Here is a 19,257-nt window from a genome sequence, read left to right on the forward strand (position 1 = left end):
CAAAAATATCGCTTCAAAGTCTTGCAAATTCATTAAAAATCTCATCAAGAATTCATTCAAAATGATGAAGATTCTGTTAGAATTCTATAGACTTTTAAAATTCACGGACTTTTAAAATCTTTAAAAATTCGGAACGAATACACCCCCCTTAATATTCTAATCGCATTAAGAAGAAGGAACCCAGTTTAGATTAATTATCCTAGATACGCTAGTAATAATTAATCCACCAATTTATTCATACTACGAACACGGTAGTTTTATCACTAATCAACCATATTCCAACAATTGCGGAATGGAGGTGCTAATTGACTGTAATCCAATTAAATCTAAGTTGATGAGGCTTAAATAAAATCAGAATTGTCTTTAAACACAATGAATTAATTGGAATCAACAGGAATAAATTATATGCTCATTTAGGTCTCACAGATTATTAAATCAATACTTCATTATTCTCGCTGAATTAAGAAATTAGTCACACATAATTAAAACTAGAACAATCAAATAAATAAAAGCAAACATAAAATAATCAAACACAAATAACGAATAACTGCAATTAAAGGACTAATGAAAATTAAACTAAGAAAAGTAAATGGAATTGAAATAAATATTGATCACCACACTTGAATTAACAAAAGGAAAAACTCGTCTGCCCTATTTGAAATTCCAACCGCCAATCACCAAACAAAAGCAAGAGAGAATAAAAAAAATCTAAAACTCAATGAATAATCAAACACGTGTAGCACTAATCAACTAATAACCTAACTGAAAGCAATAATAATGTGTCCCCCAAAAAACTAAAATAAACCTATATATATAAGGAGTAAGTTGCGGCTAGGAAAATAACTAGGACTTAGGGAATTAATCCCTTAAAGTGACGCCAATCATCCCAAAAAATGGGCTTTGGCCCCTTACAAAATATTAAGGTAAAATATTAACAAGAGTTTTTGGACTAAATAAATTCTAAACAATTAATCTCAAGCCCAATCTCCAAACATCTTCAAAATCCATGCAATTCTTAATCAAAAGCTCGATTTCCACCAACTTCTTCTATCCACGAGATCCGTCTCCAATTCATCTAATTCCTACGCCAAATGCCAACAACTTGGATAATATCATAGCAAAATCAACAGAAAACCACATTAAAATAGATAACTAATTCACACACATCAAACAATTATGAATAAACTAAAATTTCTTCTCTCATCAACTACAGATCAAGGATCTCCAGAGGCAACTCGATGAAAGGACTACCCTTGCAGCACAACAAATTCAAAAGCTCCGCCGTGTGGAAATCCTTGTGGAAAATCTGTTCAAAGATTTCGTAAGTGAAAAACGTATGATCTACTAATATCTACGTTTTCTGGACAATCGATCAGAGGCAATGAAAGAAGATCTCCATAAACACATCAATACCTTGCTGCCAATTATCCAGAACCTTCCACAACTTGTCAATCAAGTGATGCACGCTGCAGACAACGCACTGAAGCATGTCAGCGGGAGAAAGACAAGTTCTTTGAGATCAAGGCAGAGCTTGCCCAACTTCGTCACAAGATCACTTCCATTGTCACCAAACAAAGTGACAATTCAACAGAAAGAAGTGCTCTTCATGTCTTTGCTGAGCAAGAGTTGCAGCTAATGCATGAGAGACTACAGTCTCTGGAAAGAAGAATTCTCAACTCACAACGGGCTCCCACGACTCATCTTTTTTATGATGCCAAAAAAGGGGGAAAGATCACATGGAGGAGATCGCCCAAATCAAGAAGTCAAAGAGTTGATGGAGTCTATTCAGACCAAGCTCAGAGCCAAAGACAAGGGTATTAAAGCATGCTACAGCTGAAGAACGATTGCAGAAAAGACCAAGAAGCAATGATGAAGAAAGCCCACATCAGTCAAGGAGACGATTGGAACTTGGAATGCCTAACTCCTCGTTCACACCAAAGCCACATCAAGAGATCCAAGCTTATCAGAACTCAAGGATTCTAAAATCCCACATTCATGGGAATCAATTGAAGAATCCGGATGTTAGGTCCCTTGAGGGTCTCAAATAGGTGTATAGGGGGGAATACACCTATAGGCTATTTTTCAAACGAAAACAAACTGACACAACCTTTTTCAGTTAAAAGAGTTTAGTAAAGTTTAGGTTGATGACTGATACTGAATACTCTTCAGTAAGGAGTTATCAGTTAAGTCTGAGACTTTAACTGATACACGTAAAGCTTCAGTCAAGTTTGTTGAACAGAGAGATGTTATGAATCTTACTGACTATCCGGGGATTAATCAGTTAGACTAATAACACACGCAGCAGAAAACTTTTCTTTCGAAATAGCTGTGAGATTAATCACGTTGTCAGAAATTAAGTTTCTCTTTGCAGTTAATCAGTTTTCAGTTGGAGAAGGTTTGAACAAAAGTAAGAAGGTAAAAACTGAAAGCTGTAAACAACACAGAGATTTTTACGTGGTTCAGAAAATACTTCCAACATCCACGATCAGTTGATCAGACTGACAACTTCACTGGGCTTGTGCTTACGGGTGCACAGCAAACCTAAACAACTGAAGATCCAATCTTCAGTACCAGCACACTTGGTTGGATTTCTCACTCTTAGCTTCACTGAGACAAATCTATGCCTTTCTGCAAAGACTAAGATCTCTTGGAGTCAGAACACTGGTCTGAACTCCTTACAACTCAAACTCTCAATTCGGTCGGTTGAAAAGAGGTTCGAAAACTTGCCAACTATATTACAAAGAACAGGTTCTCTGTAATCAGTTATACCTAGGCTTTGGATATACAATATTTGCCTAAGTTCTAAGAGAATGTATGTAATCAGCAGTGACTGATTTTTGGCTTAGTGATTCTCTTCTTCGATTCAAACTTTAGAATGGCTTTGAATTGCTGAGTGACGAATTCGGCAGCGTTTCAACTTATGTAGTTGAATCGGTGAAGATTGAAGTGATCCTCGAGTTCTATTTATAGGAGACGTCTTGAATAGATCCGTTGGCTGAAATGGTCTTCAATAATTCATTCGTTGGAGATAGATTTGAACTTTGTTGATGCTTCAATCTTCAAGGTTCCTTTGTTTAGTGAGACGGCTACTTTGAGAACAGGAGATACGACGTCTCTGAAAAGGTAATCACCACAAAGGAAGGTCCTCTGCAGAGAAAGGACGATCCTGAGATCTCTGCATTTAATACGGTTGTACTTCTGGAGTGCGTAGCTTCCTTTAAACTTTAGAGGTTCAGTCCGAGGAAGAATGTTTAACTGATACTTGACTTTAGTATCAGTCCGCTGAATCCACGTGGCTCGCATTAAATAATAAGTCGTAACTGATTCTTGGACTGGTCAGTCAAATATCAGTATTTGACTTTGCCTTAATTGTCACATCAGTCGGCAACTTCAGTCTTCAGTCTTCAGTCCTTCGGCTTCAGTCTTCAGGCTTCAGAACAGCAACTAAACTAGAAAAGAACTTTAACACTTGAGTTCGAACAGTTCTAGTCTATTACAAGGAAGACCTATTGATTTTGGTATCATCAAAATAAGGAATATGATATTATTAAGTTCCCAACACCGGACACTTGGGTTCCCAGAGAGATAAGCGACTGGTGGGTCAGAGTAAAAGAAGTCTTCAGCAAATGGTTTCTTGCTGCCAAGCTCGATCAGAAGAAGGACAACTTTGACGCTTGGAAATACTTCATGCGAAATTGGGATGATCAAGCTCAGTTCAAACGGATGGAACAAGCAAGGAAAGCTGCTAAGATGGCGTTTGTTCCTCCTCCCCTGCTCAATACCATCACACCATCAAGGAGAAAAGGACGAACTGACAGTGACGTCATAGAACGAGAAGTGCAGAGCATCAGTGAAATCTGGAGGATCACTGATTCAGACCTCTTTGCTCAGAGAAGGATCGCCCTCTACCAACTCTACCAGGTTAAACCAGAAAGCGTCTAGGTTTGTTGTACAATCGCCTTAGGCAGAGAATCTACTCATCTGCTAAGCGCAATATACTTTGTACTCATAACTTCTGTTCTTAATTTTGTTTGAAGACTGTTTTTCCTCAAATATAATTTATTCTTGTCTGAATTTAAAAATTGCTTCTTACTGTGTTCTAAGGATTTTTTTCTTGGTTGAGCATTTACTTTCAGCTGTTGCCTGATTACATTATTTAGGGGGAACTCTGTTATTCAGTTCCATGTTCCCAGTCATTATTTTTGTCGTGCCCTGGAATGTATCATGCAAGGTTTTGGCATCATCAAAAAGGGGGAAATTGTTGGGAAAGGAAAGAATATCCAACCCTATGTTTTGATGATACCAAAACCACTGAAAGACACATTCTAGCTGATGGTGGTTTGAGCTTCTTGGATAGCTAGACAGGACAGTGAATACAAGATGACTGAAGGTGTCAGCTTAACTGAAGACTTGCTTAACTGAAGGACGCGCACAAGTCCAGAACACACCAAGAGATGCAGGCTCAACTGAAAGATCCCAACTGAAGGAAACTGCATCAGAAGCAACTGAAGAATCCACGAGTCATGGCATTCGCCTCAACTGAAGTCGGGAAGGCCACGTAGACAGACTCCAAGATATGCTGCAACACTTGAAGAAGTCAGAGGCAATGACTTTAAAGGACGAAGTTTCCTCTTCTATGTAAAAGCCTGCAACATCCATACCAAAGGACAAGAAGGCCATCTCTCCATCCAACAAAGAGAAATAAAGATAGAGAACCTGAGTAGACTTAGACGTTATCTCACAACGGCAGGATTAAGAGAAAAGATCTTCACCAACGGATCTATTCTTTAGAGCTGCCTATAAAAGCTCAGAAGAACACCCCAAACAAGTGGGGAAGTGGAGAGAGAGAAAGTTCGATTCAATTATCAATGTAAATGCTTTATCGAAAGATCAAACTCGAGCTAAACCTTCGTAAGCATTGAATCGAAGAAGAGACTATACACAAATCAAACAATCAGAATTCCTGATTACAAAAACTCTCTTAGAAACTAGGCAAACAATAGATATATCATTAGCCTAGTTATTAATTACTTGAGAGCATGTTCTCAGTAATCCTAGTTGATTATTACATAACCCTTTTTCTGAGAGAAGAGTGTTTGTAATAGAGTTTGAGACTTAGACCAAACTCAATGGTTGTTTAGTACCGTTAAACTAAGCAGTTGGTCCCTTGGCACCAGTCAAGCCAAGTGATTGTGGTTTAGTACCAGGAAACTAAACCGTAGGTCCCTTGGCACCCGGTAAGCCAAGTGGTTGTTGTTTAGTACGTACCAGGAAACTAAACTAGGTAGGTTACCTTGGTACCGTCAAACCAAGAAGGAGTCCAGCTTAAAGGTTATGGCTCCAATTACCTTAGCATTAGCTGATTGGACACGACAGTGTCAGGGCATGCTAAGTGTTAAAACCAATTCAGTTGGATTGGTAGGTTTGCTGTGCACCTCTAAGCATTAGCCCAGAGAAGTTTGTCAGACAAATTATCTGGCTGTGGATGTAGGGGAGATGTCTCCGAACCACATTAAAATCCTTGTGTTCTTTACTTGCTTTTCGTTATCTCATTTGTCTGTGCTGAACTGATTTCAATTGAACTTGATTAACTGAAAAGTGTAACTAAGGATTTTTCAAGTGACAAACAATTTTCTAAAGGCTATTCACACTAAATTTAATTTCCGATGCTGAGTTATTAATCCTATTGACGGCAATTAGTCAGAGAGATTAATAACTCTACTCTGTTTACAAACTAAGACTGAAGCCTTATCTGGACATCAGTTAAGCCCAACGCTCAACTGATGTCAATCCACTGAGGAATCTTCAGTATTAGTCTCAACCTATTTTGAACTGAAATTTGGTTTAGTTTGTTGATGCCTTGCAAAAAATAGCCCACTGGTGTATTCCCCCCCCATACACCAGTCAGTCAACTCTTTGGGACCCCAACACACCAAAACAAACAATTAAAGGAAATTGGTCTGAATTACAACCTTTGGAGGCGGCGACCCTCTCATCCGAACAATTCCAAACAATTCGAATCCAATTCGTCTCTATCCACTGATAACACTCATGTTTCCATGGTTTTTATTGTTCTTTTGAAGTTAATTTTATAGGAAATTGAGTGTTGGATGATTGTTTTGTGTTTAAATTGCTTTATCTTGTGAAACATGATTCTTACTCGAACTTTGAAGGACATTTCAGGTTTATTGAGTTCAAATTTGGAAAACTGTGATGAAATAGAAATTATAGATCGTCTCGATACGAGTTCGTGAGGGCAAACAGATTTTAAATTGGAGTTTGGACGAGAAAGTTATGACCAAAACAAGAACATCGCGCGCAGCAGTCAAAACTCGGCGGTCAAACGCCGTTGACCGCCGAATCGGAGTTTTTCAAGGCTAAACTCGGCGACCAATTCGGCGGGCGCTGATTTGGTCGCCGAAGCCTTTGTTTCACTTTTGTGCTTTGTCCGGGAAGTTCCGCGGGCACCGTTTTTGACCCTTTTGAAGCCTAAACTCGGCGTGGCGAGTTTGACCGCCGAAACGAGTTTTTGTGCGGGTTTTTTCGATTTTTAGAGTTCTTCTGGGTTCCAAACACTGTTTTTTACCCTGACACTTTAAATAGGTCATCTTTTGACCTATCTAGGGTTCCACACATTACATTCTAGCATTATAGCTTTACTTTTACATTTATTTTCCAGTTTTCAAGGCTTGGATCAAGATTGAAGATTCAAGCTGCTACAATCGTTCTTATTCAGTTTTTATATAATTCAGTTCTTCCACTTGCTTTCTTATTTATTATGTTTATGTTTTCTTTTGCGATGTCTGGCTAAGTTCTTTTATCTGAACCTAGGGTTTGTACAAAGTTGATTTAATATGTGTGCTTGATTTGTTGATATCAATTTGCCCTTCAACTTGTGATTCATGATTCTTGGTGCCTGTTTTCTTGTGAATTACCTGATCAATAATTTACATGTCTAGATGTTCAATTTGAGTCTTGAATGCGATAATTGTTCAGCCGATTCAGGAATGCATGATATAGTGTTAGCCTTGAGTCTTGAATGCGACATGTGAAGCTATAGGAAGCTATTCTTTGTGTGCTATTTGGAGTTAATTTATTCCTTGGAGTCTTGAATGTGAAAAGGGGTAAATTAATCTACGTTCATAGGTGTTCGTTAGAGAAGCTTGTGAATAATATAGTGATCTTTCATCAGGGTTGGATTAAATTGGTAATTGAATTAATAGATTGAATGCATGTGTTTGAGTAACGATAGTACATCCCTAGGGTCAGAGTTTTTTTTTTTATTATTTGAGTTTTTATCCTGTTTTATTTTGTTTTGTTTGGATTTTAGTTTTGTTCTTCGTTCTTATGGGAGTTTGCCTGAATACTACTAGAGTTTACTAGGGATTACTTAGAGTGATTAGTTATAATAGTCCCTGTGGATACGATACTCGACTTGCTGTTTCTGTGCCACGATTACACTGTTTAGTTGCAGTTTTTGTTGCTATAAAAATAGGGATCATCCACCCCTCATTTAAACACACACAGAAACACACACACATAAATTGAGTAGGAGGCAGCGACCTCAATTTGAATCCAGTAGAAGTTTGACGCGGGGGAGGTCACGGTTCAACAGCTGACCCCTTACCGGGGAAGACCCCGACTAAGTTGAAGAAGAAATCGAGCAGGGGGTGGCGGCCTCAATTCGAGCAGTGTTTCTCTCTCTCTCCTCTCTCTCTCTCTCTCTCTCTCTCTCTCTCTCTCCCACCATGTGTGTGAGAATACTAGGTGGTTGAGATTCACAGATCCATGGCCCTTTTCATCTTTGGCGACCGCGTTCGACAGCGATGGTGATGGCAGGGGCGGCGGCGGCGGCGGGGGGGGGGGGGTTGGGGAAGGTGAAATTAGGGTTTGGGAGGAGGGCAGGTTGGGGAAGATGATGATGTGGTTTTTTTTTTCTTTTAATTTTTTTTTCACATGTCATAAATGTGCTACCATGGCAATTCCGGCTGCTACTGTGTCAATTCCGGCTGCCACCGTGTCATTTTCGACGCAACGTAAGAAAAAATCGGTCACTAGACAAATTTGAGAAAAAAAAACTAAAGGTTATGTATGTAAAAGTAGATTTTTTAAATCATGAGTAAAAATTAATTCCAAGAAAACGTTATGAATTTACAGGCAATTAACCTTAAATTTTTTAAACATGAAATTTTTATTTCAAGTGGATTTAAACTCAAGATTATAAATTTATTCAATAAAGTAATGAATCCATAGTAAATCTCCACGATATAAGAACTGAAAATGATTTTTAATTTATATTTTAAAATTGAGTTTGATTTATCGAATTCTATTTTAATATAATTCAAATTAAGAAAATGACTATATTAAAGACTAATTTGATGGGAGTAAATCTCAAGCATAATTTTGATTATAAAACTCTTTAAAATATTCAATAAAATATACGTATTGAATTATTATTTTCAACTTTATTTCCCATGTCCCCTAAGGGACACCAAACGGTGCGATCTCATGTGTGTGAACAGTAAGGTCCCGAGTTCAAACCCCACTGCTCCCCTCCCCAACCTCCCCAAGTAAAAAAAAAGGGTTAATTGTAGTTTATGGCCCGAACTTTGGAGTCATTTGTAAATATGGCCCGAACTTTAAAAATTATAAAAAATAGCCTAAACTTTGAAATCATTTATAAAAATGGCTTGAACTTTGAAAAATCATTTGTAAAAATGGCTTGAACTTTGAAAAATACAAAAAAATAGCCTGAACTTTGGAGTCATTTGTAAAAATGATAACTTTAAAAAATACAAAAAAATGGCATGAACTTTGAAGTCATTTGTAAAAATGGCACGAACTTTATTAATACAAAAAATGACTCAATTTTTATCAATTAAATGTATAAAAATGGCATGAGCTTACACTTTCGGAATCGAATTATGACAACGTGGAAAGTCCGAAATTGACGTGAAAAGTATATGAAAATTATAAATCACTTGGAATATTTATAATAAAGTATGATAATTAATTCTCTTACCATAAGAATTTTAATCTCATACAAATAATTTTTCTCTCGTAAAATATTATTGACAACACGAATTTTTTAAACTTCGAGTACATAAAATTCATATTACGCACAGACAGAGAATTTTCACATACTTTTCAGGTCAGTTTAGATTTTGTATTTATGAAAGATCGAGCCATTTTAGATTTTTTAAAATTCAGGTCATTTTTACAAATCTCCATAATTCAAATTATTTTTGTATTTTTTTTTAAATTCGTGTTATTTTTACAAATGACTTTAAAGTTTGGCTATTTTTACAAATAACTTCAAAGTTCATGCCATATTTTGTATTTTTTAAAGTTCATGTCATTTTTACAAATGACTTTAAAGTTCAGGTCATTTTTACAAATGACTACAAAATTCATGTCATTTTTCTGTATTTTAAAAGTTCGGATTATTTTTACAAATGAATTTAAAGTTCAAGCTATCTTTTTGTAATTTTTAAAGTTCGGGCCATATTTACAAATGACTCAAAAGTTCGGGCTATAAACTACAATTAACCCAAAAAAAAAAAACAAACTTTATTTCCCGGGAGTAGTGCAGCCCCTCTATTTTTCTGCAATTCGACATTTTGTTTTTTTTACACACAAGTGTTTGACATCTTCAAGATTCAGAAGCATTTACATATGGATTCTTCTTCTACATTGCCACCTTCGACCTCCGGCGCGCCGCCGCAGCGGGAGCCGGAGACCACGCTGGATGAGATTTTGTACAAGACGAAAGCGATTGAATTCTTCGGCCGAACAGCTCCCATCATTCTCCAAAACAACAATGGCCCCTGCCCTCTCCTCTCTATATGTACGCCTCTTCTTTCTCCATCTAGGGCTTTTGTCTGTTGTTGCTTATGCATGTCTTGATCAATGCTGCCATAACTATCTACTATTTTGGTCAATTTCCTGGAAGAAATTGAACATTGACGGGAAAAAAGACGACCTGAGATGGTTGAATGAAATAATGTAAATGATGCGAGACGAAATTAACAGAGAATGAATAGTTTCGTGAACAATGGAATGCTTTTAGTGCAGCTGTGTAGATATTGCTCTTCAATATCAGTAACTGGGAGGGCATTTTTGAATTTCAAGTCATTGCTATATTAATTGTATGTAGTGAAACTCTGAAAGTCTTTAGGGCATATAGAGGAATCGAATTCGATTTGTTGCAGCTGTGTATTCAGTTATCTGAATCTGCATTGAGTTTCTGGCAGACTTCTAGCATTTATGCAGATTGACAATTTCATATTGGCTGAGTTTTTGTATTTACACTTTATAGTGATGTATGCCGTATAATTCTTGCTGCACTTTCTTCCTAGGTAACTTAATTGCTGTGTTTTTGTAATAGGTAATGTTCTCTCCCTGAAGAACAGTTTGAGTTTGAGCCTGGATATGCCAGAGGTTTCACAGGATAAATTGCTCTCTCTGGTTGCTGACAGATTGATTGATTCAAACAGTAAAGTTGATGTAATTTCTTTCTTATCCACTCCTTTTTCATCAATAAATTACTTTGCATTGGTCATACAAAATGATCTTCCTTTGCATATGTTCCCATCTTTCTACCAAACCTGATTGTTTCAATCTCAACTAACTTGAGTTTGTTAATCTTGTGACAGAACAAAGATGCTGGATATGTTAAAAACCAGCAGCAAAATATTGCAGATGCTATTGATTTACTTCCTAGACTCACTACTGGCATTGATGTGAATATAAAATTCAGAAGGTAGATTAGGTTTCTTGTTAATAGATTTCTGATTTTCATTTTTCAGATGACAAAGGTTAAAACTACTAATATAATTATATATTACAAGATATATTCTGAGAAATGTATATCTGAAATTTTCAGAATCGATGATTTTGAGTTCACTCCAGAATGTGCAATATTTGATTTACTGGATATCCCACTCTACCATGGATGGATTGTTGATCCACAGGTTTCAAAATTTTGCCTTACCACTGCAAGCAAGAAATTTCAGTTTCTAATGCTTTTATTTTGGGCTGTGTCTATGGAACTTGTGTTTATGATAATGCGATAGTAAATTCGTGGGATCCAATCTAGGGGGTGACGGGGTGTTTGGCTAAGCTTATTCTCATTTCACACAATTAATTCGAATAAATATCAGCCACAAGATTTGAATATCTGATGTTCCAAATTCATTCTCATTTCTCACCACATTTAGCCATTCTCACTGGATCCTTTCCCTCTTTCTCTCTCTCTCTCTCTCTTTCAGTCTCTCTATATACATACACACACACACACACACACACACACACACACATATATATATATATATATATATATATATATATATATATATATAGGGAGCGGTTATTCAATAAACCACCCTTATTTTAAGAATTACGAACCAGTAAAAATGCATGAATTTTATGTATAACACGCATGAATAAACTGTATAAAGGTACGAATTGAGAAAAATAATTTTTTGCTACCTTTGGGATTCGAACTCAGGACCATGAATTTATCCAACAAGGTGATGAATCAACCGTAGATCTTGATGATCTAAGGGATGAAAATGGTTCCTAATTTATATTTTAAGAAGCGTTCTTATTTTAGCCTTCCCCTATATATATATATATATATATGTAGATTAATATATGATTTTAAAAATGCTAAGTTTATGATGGATAGATATTAATCATCCCTAGCTTGTTATAATATAATTAGATAATCAACCCTAACCCCATTGAGAGTCTTCGTGAGAATGTCTCCCAATTGATCTTCACTAGAAATCAAACTAACAATCAACCTCAATATGTTTTGTTTGCTCATGAGAGATCAAGTTAGATGCAATTTCAATTGCAATCTGATTATCACGCTACAACTTAGGAATTTCAAACCCACTTCACTGAGAAATTGATGTATCTGTATTCTGTACTATCTAGCACATATTTGGTCATAGCTTGATTTTCTTAATTTCAAATCACATTTTGTTTCTTGCTTTTCCACAAAATCAAATTATCTCCAAAAAAGACAATATTATGAAGTGGATCTTCGATATTCATTTGACCTTGCCCATCAGCATCTACGAAACATTCGATCTTATTATGACCATGGTCACTATAAATGATTCCAACCCAGGTGTTCCTTTTAGGCCTCTAAGTACACGAAATCAATCTTATTATGACCATGGTCACTTTACGTGATTCCATGCCAGGCGCTCCCTTTAGTAGCACAAAATCTGCTCTACCACCCTCGAGCTATCAATAGTTAGTAATGACATATTCTAACTCACTTCACTTAAAGGATAAGCAATATCGGGCAGTGACACCCAAAGATAATTCAACTTTCCAACCAATCTTCTGTATATCTCAAGATCATCTACTTATGTTTTTAGATTGTTCTCTTTACATCTGTGTTTCAGGACATTGAAACTGCTGATGCTATTGGTTCAAAATCATATAACACTCTCATGGGCGAGCTTGTTTCATTGGAAACTCAAGCTATGGAGTGTGAACAGAATAAGAATCTAGAAGAAGATAGTGTAGATTTTGTGGCTGCGACAACTGCAGTTCTTGGAGTTCCTTCTCCTAGTCTTTCAAGAAGTCAATCCTTCACTGATTCACCCCAAAGTGTGAAAAAGGGAGACATGGAAGAAGAAGAAGAAGTCTTGAGAGTCTTGAAGTTATCGGAGGCTGAAATTCTTAGTTCAGCAGCAGCTGGTGTAGTTTTAAACACTGATAGTGCACATAGGGAGAACTCTGAAGTGTTGATATGTTCAGAACCAGTGGAAAATCATGTTTCTAGTGAAGCTGTAAAGGCTGGGGCATTATTTTCTGATGACAGCAATAATTTGAACAATCTCAGTAAAGGTAAAAGAATTCCTGGAAAAGTCACCCAAGAAGCTGCTTGCTCACTCCCAAAGGCTGATCAAGAGGAAAATTGTGTACAGAAAACCTGCGAAGACTCTAAAAGATCCTGTGAAAGTGCAGTTGATGAACGCAGGAATAGTGATCATGTTGATGAACCTCTCTCTTTAGAAGAAGTTCCTTCTAGTCACTGTCTTGATGAACCCAGGAATACTGAACATGTTGAAAATAAATTCACTTCCACTTCCGACCTGGATGATCAAAGTTATCTCACACATGATTGTAAAGCTGGAGATTCACCAAGTTTGTTGACTGCTTCTGCAGATTTAGGTTCATCAAGTGGCCCAATACATAACACTGGTAGTCCTGTCCTCAATTCAAGTGTTGATGTCAGTGAACCCATTTATGAAGGGGAAGAGTGTATAATGGAATCAGGAACTGCGGTCTGTCAAAATCAAGAGCCCATTTATGAGGGTGAGATGGTTCTTGCCGAACAAGGGGATAGAGGTTCTGTTGATGATGGTGACTCTAAGGAGAGAATATCTTTCACACAAGGTTAAGTCTCTGATGGAATAACAGTTATTTTCTTATTGATTAATTCTCTTATTTGTATTCATTAAGGATAAAGTTAGCCTCTTCCTTGCTTCTTTGTTTATTTGTTTTCATGTGCAGTGCATTCTTGCTAATGAGGTTTATTTACCTTTATTGATTCTTATTAGGAGAACTAATCAGGAACTTTATGAAGAACAGTGCTAGTCAATTGACTATTTATGGGTAAGTTTTACGAAATTCTGCTGTGTTGTTGTTTATTAGCTTTTTTAGCTTTAGCAGGATTTGAGTGTTGGTTGTATTTGCAGCCTATTTAGCTTACTAGATAAAGTGAAGGAACGTGAGCTTTGTGTATTTTTCAGAAATAATCATTTCAACACTATGTTTAAGGTTAGTATATAATGTATGCCTACAGTATATGTTTTTCTATTGGCAATCATACTGGCATCTCTTAGGAGTTAGGAGTAGTTTACTTGTCTACTTACTGATATTTCTCACTTGTGACAAAATGTGGTTGGATTGTCTTTTTAGCCAATTTCAATTAGACGAGAATTCACCAAACACATGAACTTTTTAAATTAAGATCACTAACTTGATTACTGATGACCGGCCTTGTTGTGCTCGGCCTATTTCTGCAAATCAGAAGCTCTTACCCAGACAATTCTTCTATATAGTAGGAAGACAAGATAACAAGGGATCCCAGTTTCATCCATTGACCCCAGTGACGGCATTATCTAGTATATGTATTTGCATATACATGACCTCTGATGCTTTTAGTAAATACTATGAAAATTCTATGATGCTCTTTTTAGAATAAGACATCAGAAGATGACTACTCCCCCCCCCCCCTGAGGTTTAGAATATGCCATTATGTTTGTCCTGTTTACTTTCTTTTCTCCCTTTTCTCCTTTTGGTTTACAATAATAACAAGTAGTCTTGCTATTTTGGTGTTGGCTCTAAAGCTAATATGTGGTTGTTTGCAGTATGAAGGTGAGTTGTATATTTTGGCAACGGACCAAGGTTACATAAATCAGCCAGATTTAGTATGGGAAAAACTAAATGAGGTAATATGCTAGTCTGGTGTTTGTTATATTTAAATTGTTTTACAGTTGATGTCTCATTTCAGTGGATAGTATAAAAGCATGAAAATGATTATTGTGCTTCAGCCAATCAAAGATTCCTAAGTAAGAAGATAATCTGTTGGTGGTGTGAAATTGTGTGATTAGGAAGCACTCTTGATTTAAATATTTCATGCCGTTTAGAAAATTAGGTAAACATTTTACTGTTCTTTCATGAGTTCTCCAGAATATATTGAAATTTGTTACAACGACATGTTTTAGATATAACTGTCTCAACTTAACTATACAGAATATAGATTACAACTGTTTCAGCTGTATGAAAGATTGTTGAAAGATCAGGGTTGTAATTTTTTCAAATTTCTAAAGTCAAGTTGTAAGTTGATCAATAACCCTTTTATTAATTTAATTTTTTCAATCATATTAATGTTCAGAGTTTCATGACTACCCAGCAGTGTGTTAATTCTCTCCAAAATAGGAACCGGAATTTATATTCTGATAGTCACGATAGATTACAGGATGTCATGATAACGTGAATATGGGTTTCTTTTTTCTTTTTTTCCCTCTCTGTCTCTCTGTCTAATTTAATGTAGTCTAAAAAAATATAAATACACTCTGGTAATTGAGTGGGCTTCATTCTTGTATAGAAAACATCATTTAGTTTGTAGGTCAACTTTAGAATAATGGTGTGAATTTTTGTGTTTTATATCTTGTAAATTCTTTCCTTGGACTAGGTGAACGGCGATACTGTGTTCGTGATGGGAAACTTTAAGGATTTCAAGATGGATGATCATTCCAACGTCACCTGGGATGAGCAGAATGCCATGGCCAATACGGCTGTATGTAGTTCTCCATTTCCGGATTTTTGGGTTTTGAAATGCATGACTACTAAACTAAGCCTCAACTTTGCTTTTGCAGGACTATATAGCTAGCATTGATAGCGTAGCTCAATCAGATTCCAATATCAAGTAATTTTCTAACCTCATTGGTAGCTGAATCCTTATCTTGTTCACTTCACTTATAGGAGTACATGAAATGATTCTGACTGTTATACATAACTAGAAATATAATTGTTGATAGAGTTAAGGTTTGTTTGAGGAAGAGGCCCTACAGCAGGGCTATCCCAAAATACAAAAATTATAGTGTGGTTTCGTGGACGGACGAAAGTAATAGTAAAACTAACAAACCCAACCCCTGAAAAAGTTCAACCAGCATCTTTAACTCATCATCTTTAATTCCTCGTATATCAGCTCCAATTGATAGAGTTAAGGTGGTTTATGTGAAGAATGATAAAATTGAAATAGACTCTCCTCAAATCAGGCCCTACAGAAGCATCGTCCCAAAATACTAATAATCCGTGATACTGAAAATCTAGCAATGAAACCCTATTTATCTAACTACTCACGGAGCCAAGCCCATGCAAACTATTAAAAAGACTCCAACTAATAACAATAATATAATAACGTAATTAATAAACCATAATCTAGTTGATTAACATATGTGCACACGCTATCACATTTATTTCCGATCATTTGTGGGTGTTCATTCTTGGAAAAAGATTCCACAGATTAACAGTCGGTATATAATTTAGTTATCGTTTGAAACTAGTCTTCAACTTGATGGAAGTTTGTGATGTTCTTTTGTAAAGATTCCACAGATTAACAGTCAGTATATAATTTAGTTGTCGTTTGAAACTAGTCTTCAACTTGATGGAAGTTTGTGATGTTCTTTTGTAGGTATCTTTGGCTTATATGCATCATCTCATTATGCTATTACTGATATTGAGCAACCTGCAGTTGTTTGGAACAAACTTTATGCTTTTTTTTTTTTTTTTTTTTTTTTTTTTTTTTTGCAGTTCTGATTTGCAATTGGCTATAGCTCTTCAACAACAGGAATTTGAGCAACAGCAACCTCAGAGATCAGTACAACCAACTGTTGCCAGTGGTTCAGGGATGATCACTAGTCCGCAGGTAGTTGTTTTGAAGCAATTCATGTGCTGTACATTATTTTAATATTTTCTTGTATTGTTCCTTGAGTAGTTGTATATCTGAATGTTAATTCTTTGAAGTTTTGTTGAAATAATAGCTATAAGTGGTTCACAGTTTGTTAAATGGCTGTTGCTGTGCGATAATATTGCCCAAGTCCATAGTAACCACAGTTTTAAGTTTGAAGTTCCCGTAGGAAATAGTTCCTTTTGTTAGATTTGAATCTTTGATATTAGACAATTATGCGTGAAAAACGAGAATCTTTAATACTTTATTTAGGTTGCTATAAACTTTCTTAATCGAAGCGGTCATGATGACTATTGACTGCCGTAATAATCTGTTTGCCCAAGCTCTGACTGATGTTCCATGGCCAACTTAAGGTTCTCCCAGGTTGATAGCCTTGCAATTGCAGCTTTGATTTGTATGGAAACTTTGCTAAACTCATGACCCTATTGAAAAGATGATACCTATCCAACTTGCGATGTACTTTATTTCATGTTAGCATGTTGTCTAGGTTGAGGCTTCCCAAAGTATTCACAATTTTCGTCCAATCAATATGGAGCATTGTTTTCACTTCGAATAGTTGATAGAGGGGGAGATACTATATGCTTCTCGATTCATGACTTGAGAATTTGTTTAGTGTCTCTCTAATATTAACATTTAGTGAAGAACTGAGAAGTTTGCCCCGACTTTTCATCTATCGTTTTTGTTGTGTCTATACTTAATACTTAATAGCCATTTTTCTAATCAAAGTTTAGGTGATCCGTAAGGAGCCCATGATATATGACTTATTTTCACTTTATAATGTCTTTACAAGCCAAACATGGGGGGCCCTTGTATTGTTTTATGAATATGATTTGATTGCCCTAGCTTAGCTTTTCTGACTAGACAAAATTCCTGAAACCCAAAAACATCCAAATAAAACTGGCATGGCTCTGTATACAATCTTAATAGTGCCTAAGAGCCTCTTGGATCTATAACTTTAAGTGAATTACTTGTTTTAAGTGCTCACGTAGATAACTGCATCTTTGGAATGTCTATTGTTGTGCTCCATTCCGGTCTTCCTTTGATGTCGTATGTTTGTCACGTTTTAGGACAACATAGGAAACTCATTTCTCGTTGAACTGTAATAAATAAACAAGGACCAAGACAAAAAATGTACTTGCTTAAGTTCAACTCTGCCCAGAATTGGGGAGTTTATCCTGTTCACCAATCAAACCCCTGATAGAAATTGGAGTTATACTTAGACACCGCATCCAGAGACTTACAGATGACTGAAGGTGCAATTACATAGAAACACCTGGTAATTTAGTCATATTTCCATGAGAAGTCCTCGTATTCGAGAAATAACATTCATCCTTTCCCAGTGGAGTGGAGTTTCAATTACATTACACGTTTCCATCAAATGCAACATTTTTCGTGACCCAAATTGGATGGTGTTATCAAAAGAATTATCTTCCAAAAAATATACTTAATGATAGTTGATCTTCGGTTTTTTATCATCCATGCACAGATGCACTTTCTCGTTCTCTACTAACATTTCGTTCAATTTCTTGTTTAGTACTCCCTCCGTCCCAATTCTATAGGTGACATTTCTTTATTTGGATGTCCCATTTCAATAGGCCACTTCCTAAAATAGTAAATAAATATGTAACAAACACCCCCACATAACTCATTATTTATACCAAATGTCATTGATTTATTGTAATCTATTCATTTCACATTCATACCCAGGCCTTGTGGCCTATTCAATTGGGACGGAGAGTGATATTTATTTGGACATGCAGGTAACTAGCATGCATGTAGATTGTATCATTAGTCTAACTTTATGGGGGATTCAAGAGAAGAGTTTGTTGGTGTTCCTCTAGGCTGGTGGAGTATTAAATTCTTGTACTTTTATCACTTTTTCATGGAGAAACATGTGTTTTTTGGGATTTAAGAAAACAATCTAGAAGCCTCGTTCAACTCTGAAACCTGGGAGTTGTGTAGGTGAAGAGGAAAGGTGGTGAAACTTGTAATGTTAAATTCTGTGATATTACTGGATTGCAGAACAGGATCTGTTCAATATCTAGTGAGTTGGGGCCAAGTAAGGTTGTCATTTTTAAGTGATAGTAATGATTCAAGAATATGAGGTCATAACTTTTGAGCCTGCTTTCTCTATACTATTTGAGCTAAGTCGGAACTATAATATGCAGCTATCTGGTTCTTTTATGTGTTCCGTCTTTTGTAGCATTTCGATCTTACTTTTGGAAAACCTAAGTATTATTCTAACCTCAACGTCAATTGCAGGTTTTACACAACAGTGGGAAACCCACGCCTTCCTCGTCTAAGCAGGAGTCCAAATTGAAAGAGAAGTGCGCCATCATGTGAGAGTACTTGATGCTGGTTTCGTGCAAGTTATGTGAATGCTACAACCATCTCTTGGCGTGTGCAACTTATACGGTTCGTAGCACCTTGTTTGTAAAAGCTAATTACAAATCCCATTTTTGTAAATCTCTGCTGCAAATTTGATCTCATGAATTTGCAGCCGTGATTTTCTCACTTTAGTCATAAAGATCCATATGCTTATGGATTCTCCAGGATTTAGACTTCCAGTAGCGGTAGGTGCTTTAAATGTCAAACTCTGTATAATTCAGACATACATACAATCATAGCTTCGTTCAGGAAGAACTGATGAAAATTTTGGTGGCCTTTTCTCTTCCTATTCATCATCTCCGTTTTTTCGTATTAGAACGATCGATCTGTGTGTAGTGGTTGAATTATTCTAAGAACAATACAAT

At 36.3% G+C, this 19,257-nt stretch overlaps 1 protein-coding gene across 1 annotated transcript; it reads left to right on the forward strand.

The window, feature by feature from the left end:
- The first annotated feature begins 9,592 nt into the window (after positions 1 to 9,592).
- On the forward strand, positions 9,593 to 19,179 carry LOC130994637 (uncharacterized). Its single transcript, XM_057919700.1, has 12 exons — positions 9,593 to 9,847; positions 10,388 to 10,506; positions 10,656 to 10,762; positions 10,886 to 10,973; positions 12,423 to 13,422; positions 13,587 to 13,641; positions 13,725 to 13,806; positions 14,400 to 14,480; positions 15,227 to 15,331; positions 15,411 to 15,460; positions 16,348 to 16,462; positions 18,767 to 19,179. The coding sequence occupies exons 1-12, from the start codon at positions 9,676 to 9,678 to the stop codon at positions 18,845 to 18,847; spliced, it is 2,055 nt and encodes a 684-aa protein (XP_057775683.1). The 5' UTR covers positions 9,593 to 9,675; the 3' UTR covers positions 18,848 to 19,179.
- The last annotated feature ends 78 nt before the right edge of the window (positions 19,180 to 19,257 follow it).

The sequence above is a fragment of the Salvia miltiorrhiza genome, chromosome 7, assembly GCF_028751815.1.
Source record: "Salvia miltiorrhiza cultivar Shanhuang (shh) chromosome 7, IMPLAD_Smil_shh, whole genome shotgun sequence".
NCBI classification, from domain to species: domain Eukaryota; kingdom Viridiplantae; phylum Streptophyta; class Magnoliopsida; order Lamiales; family Lamiaceae; genus Salvia; species Salvia miltiorrhiza.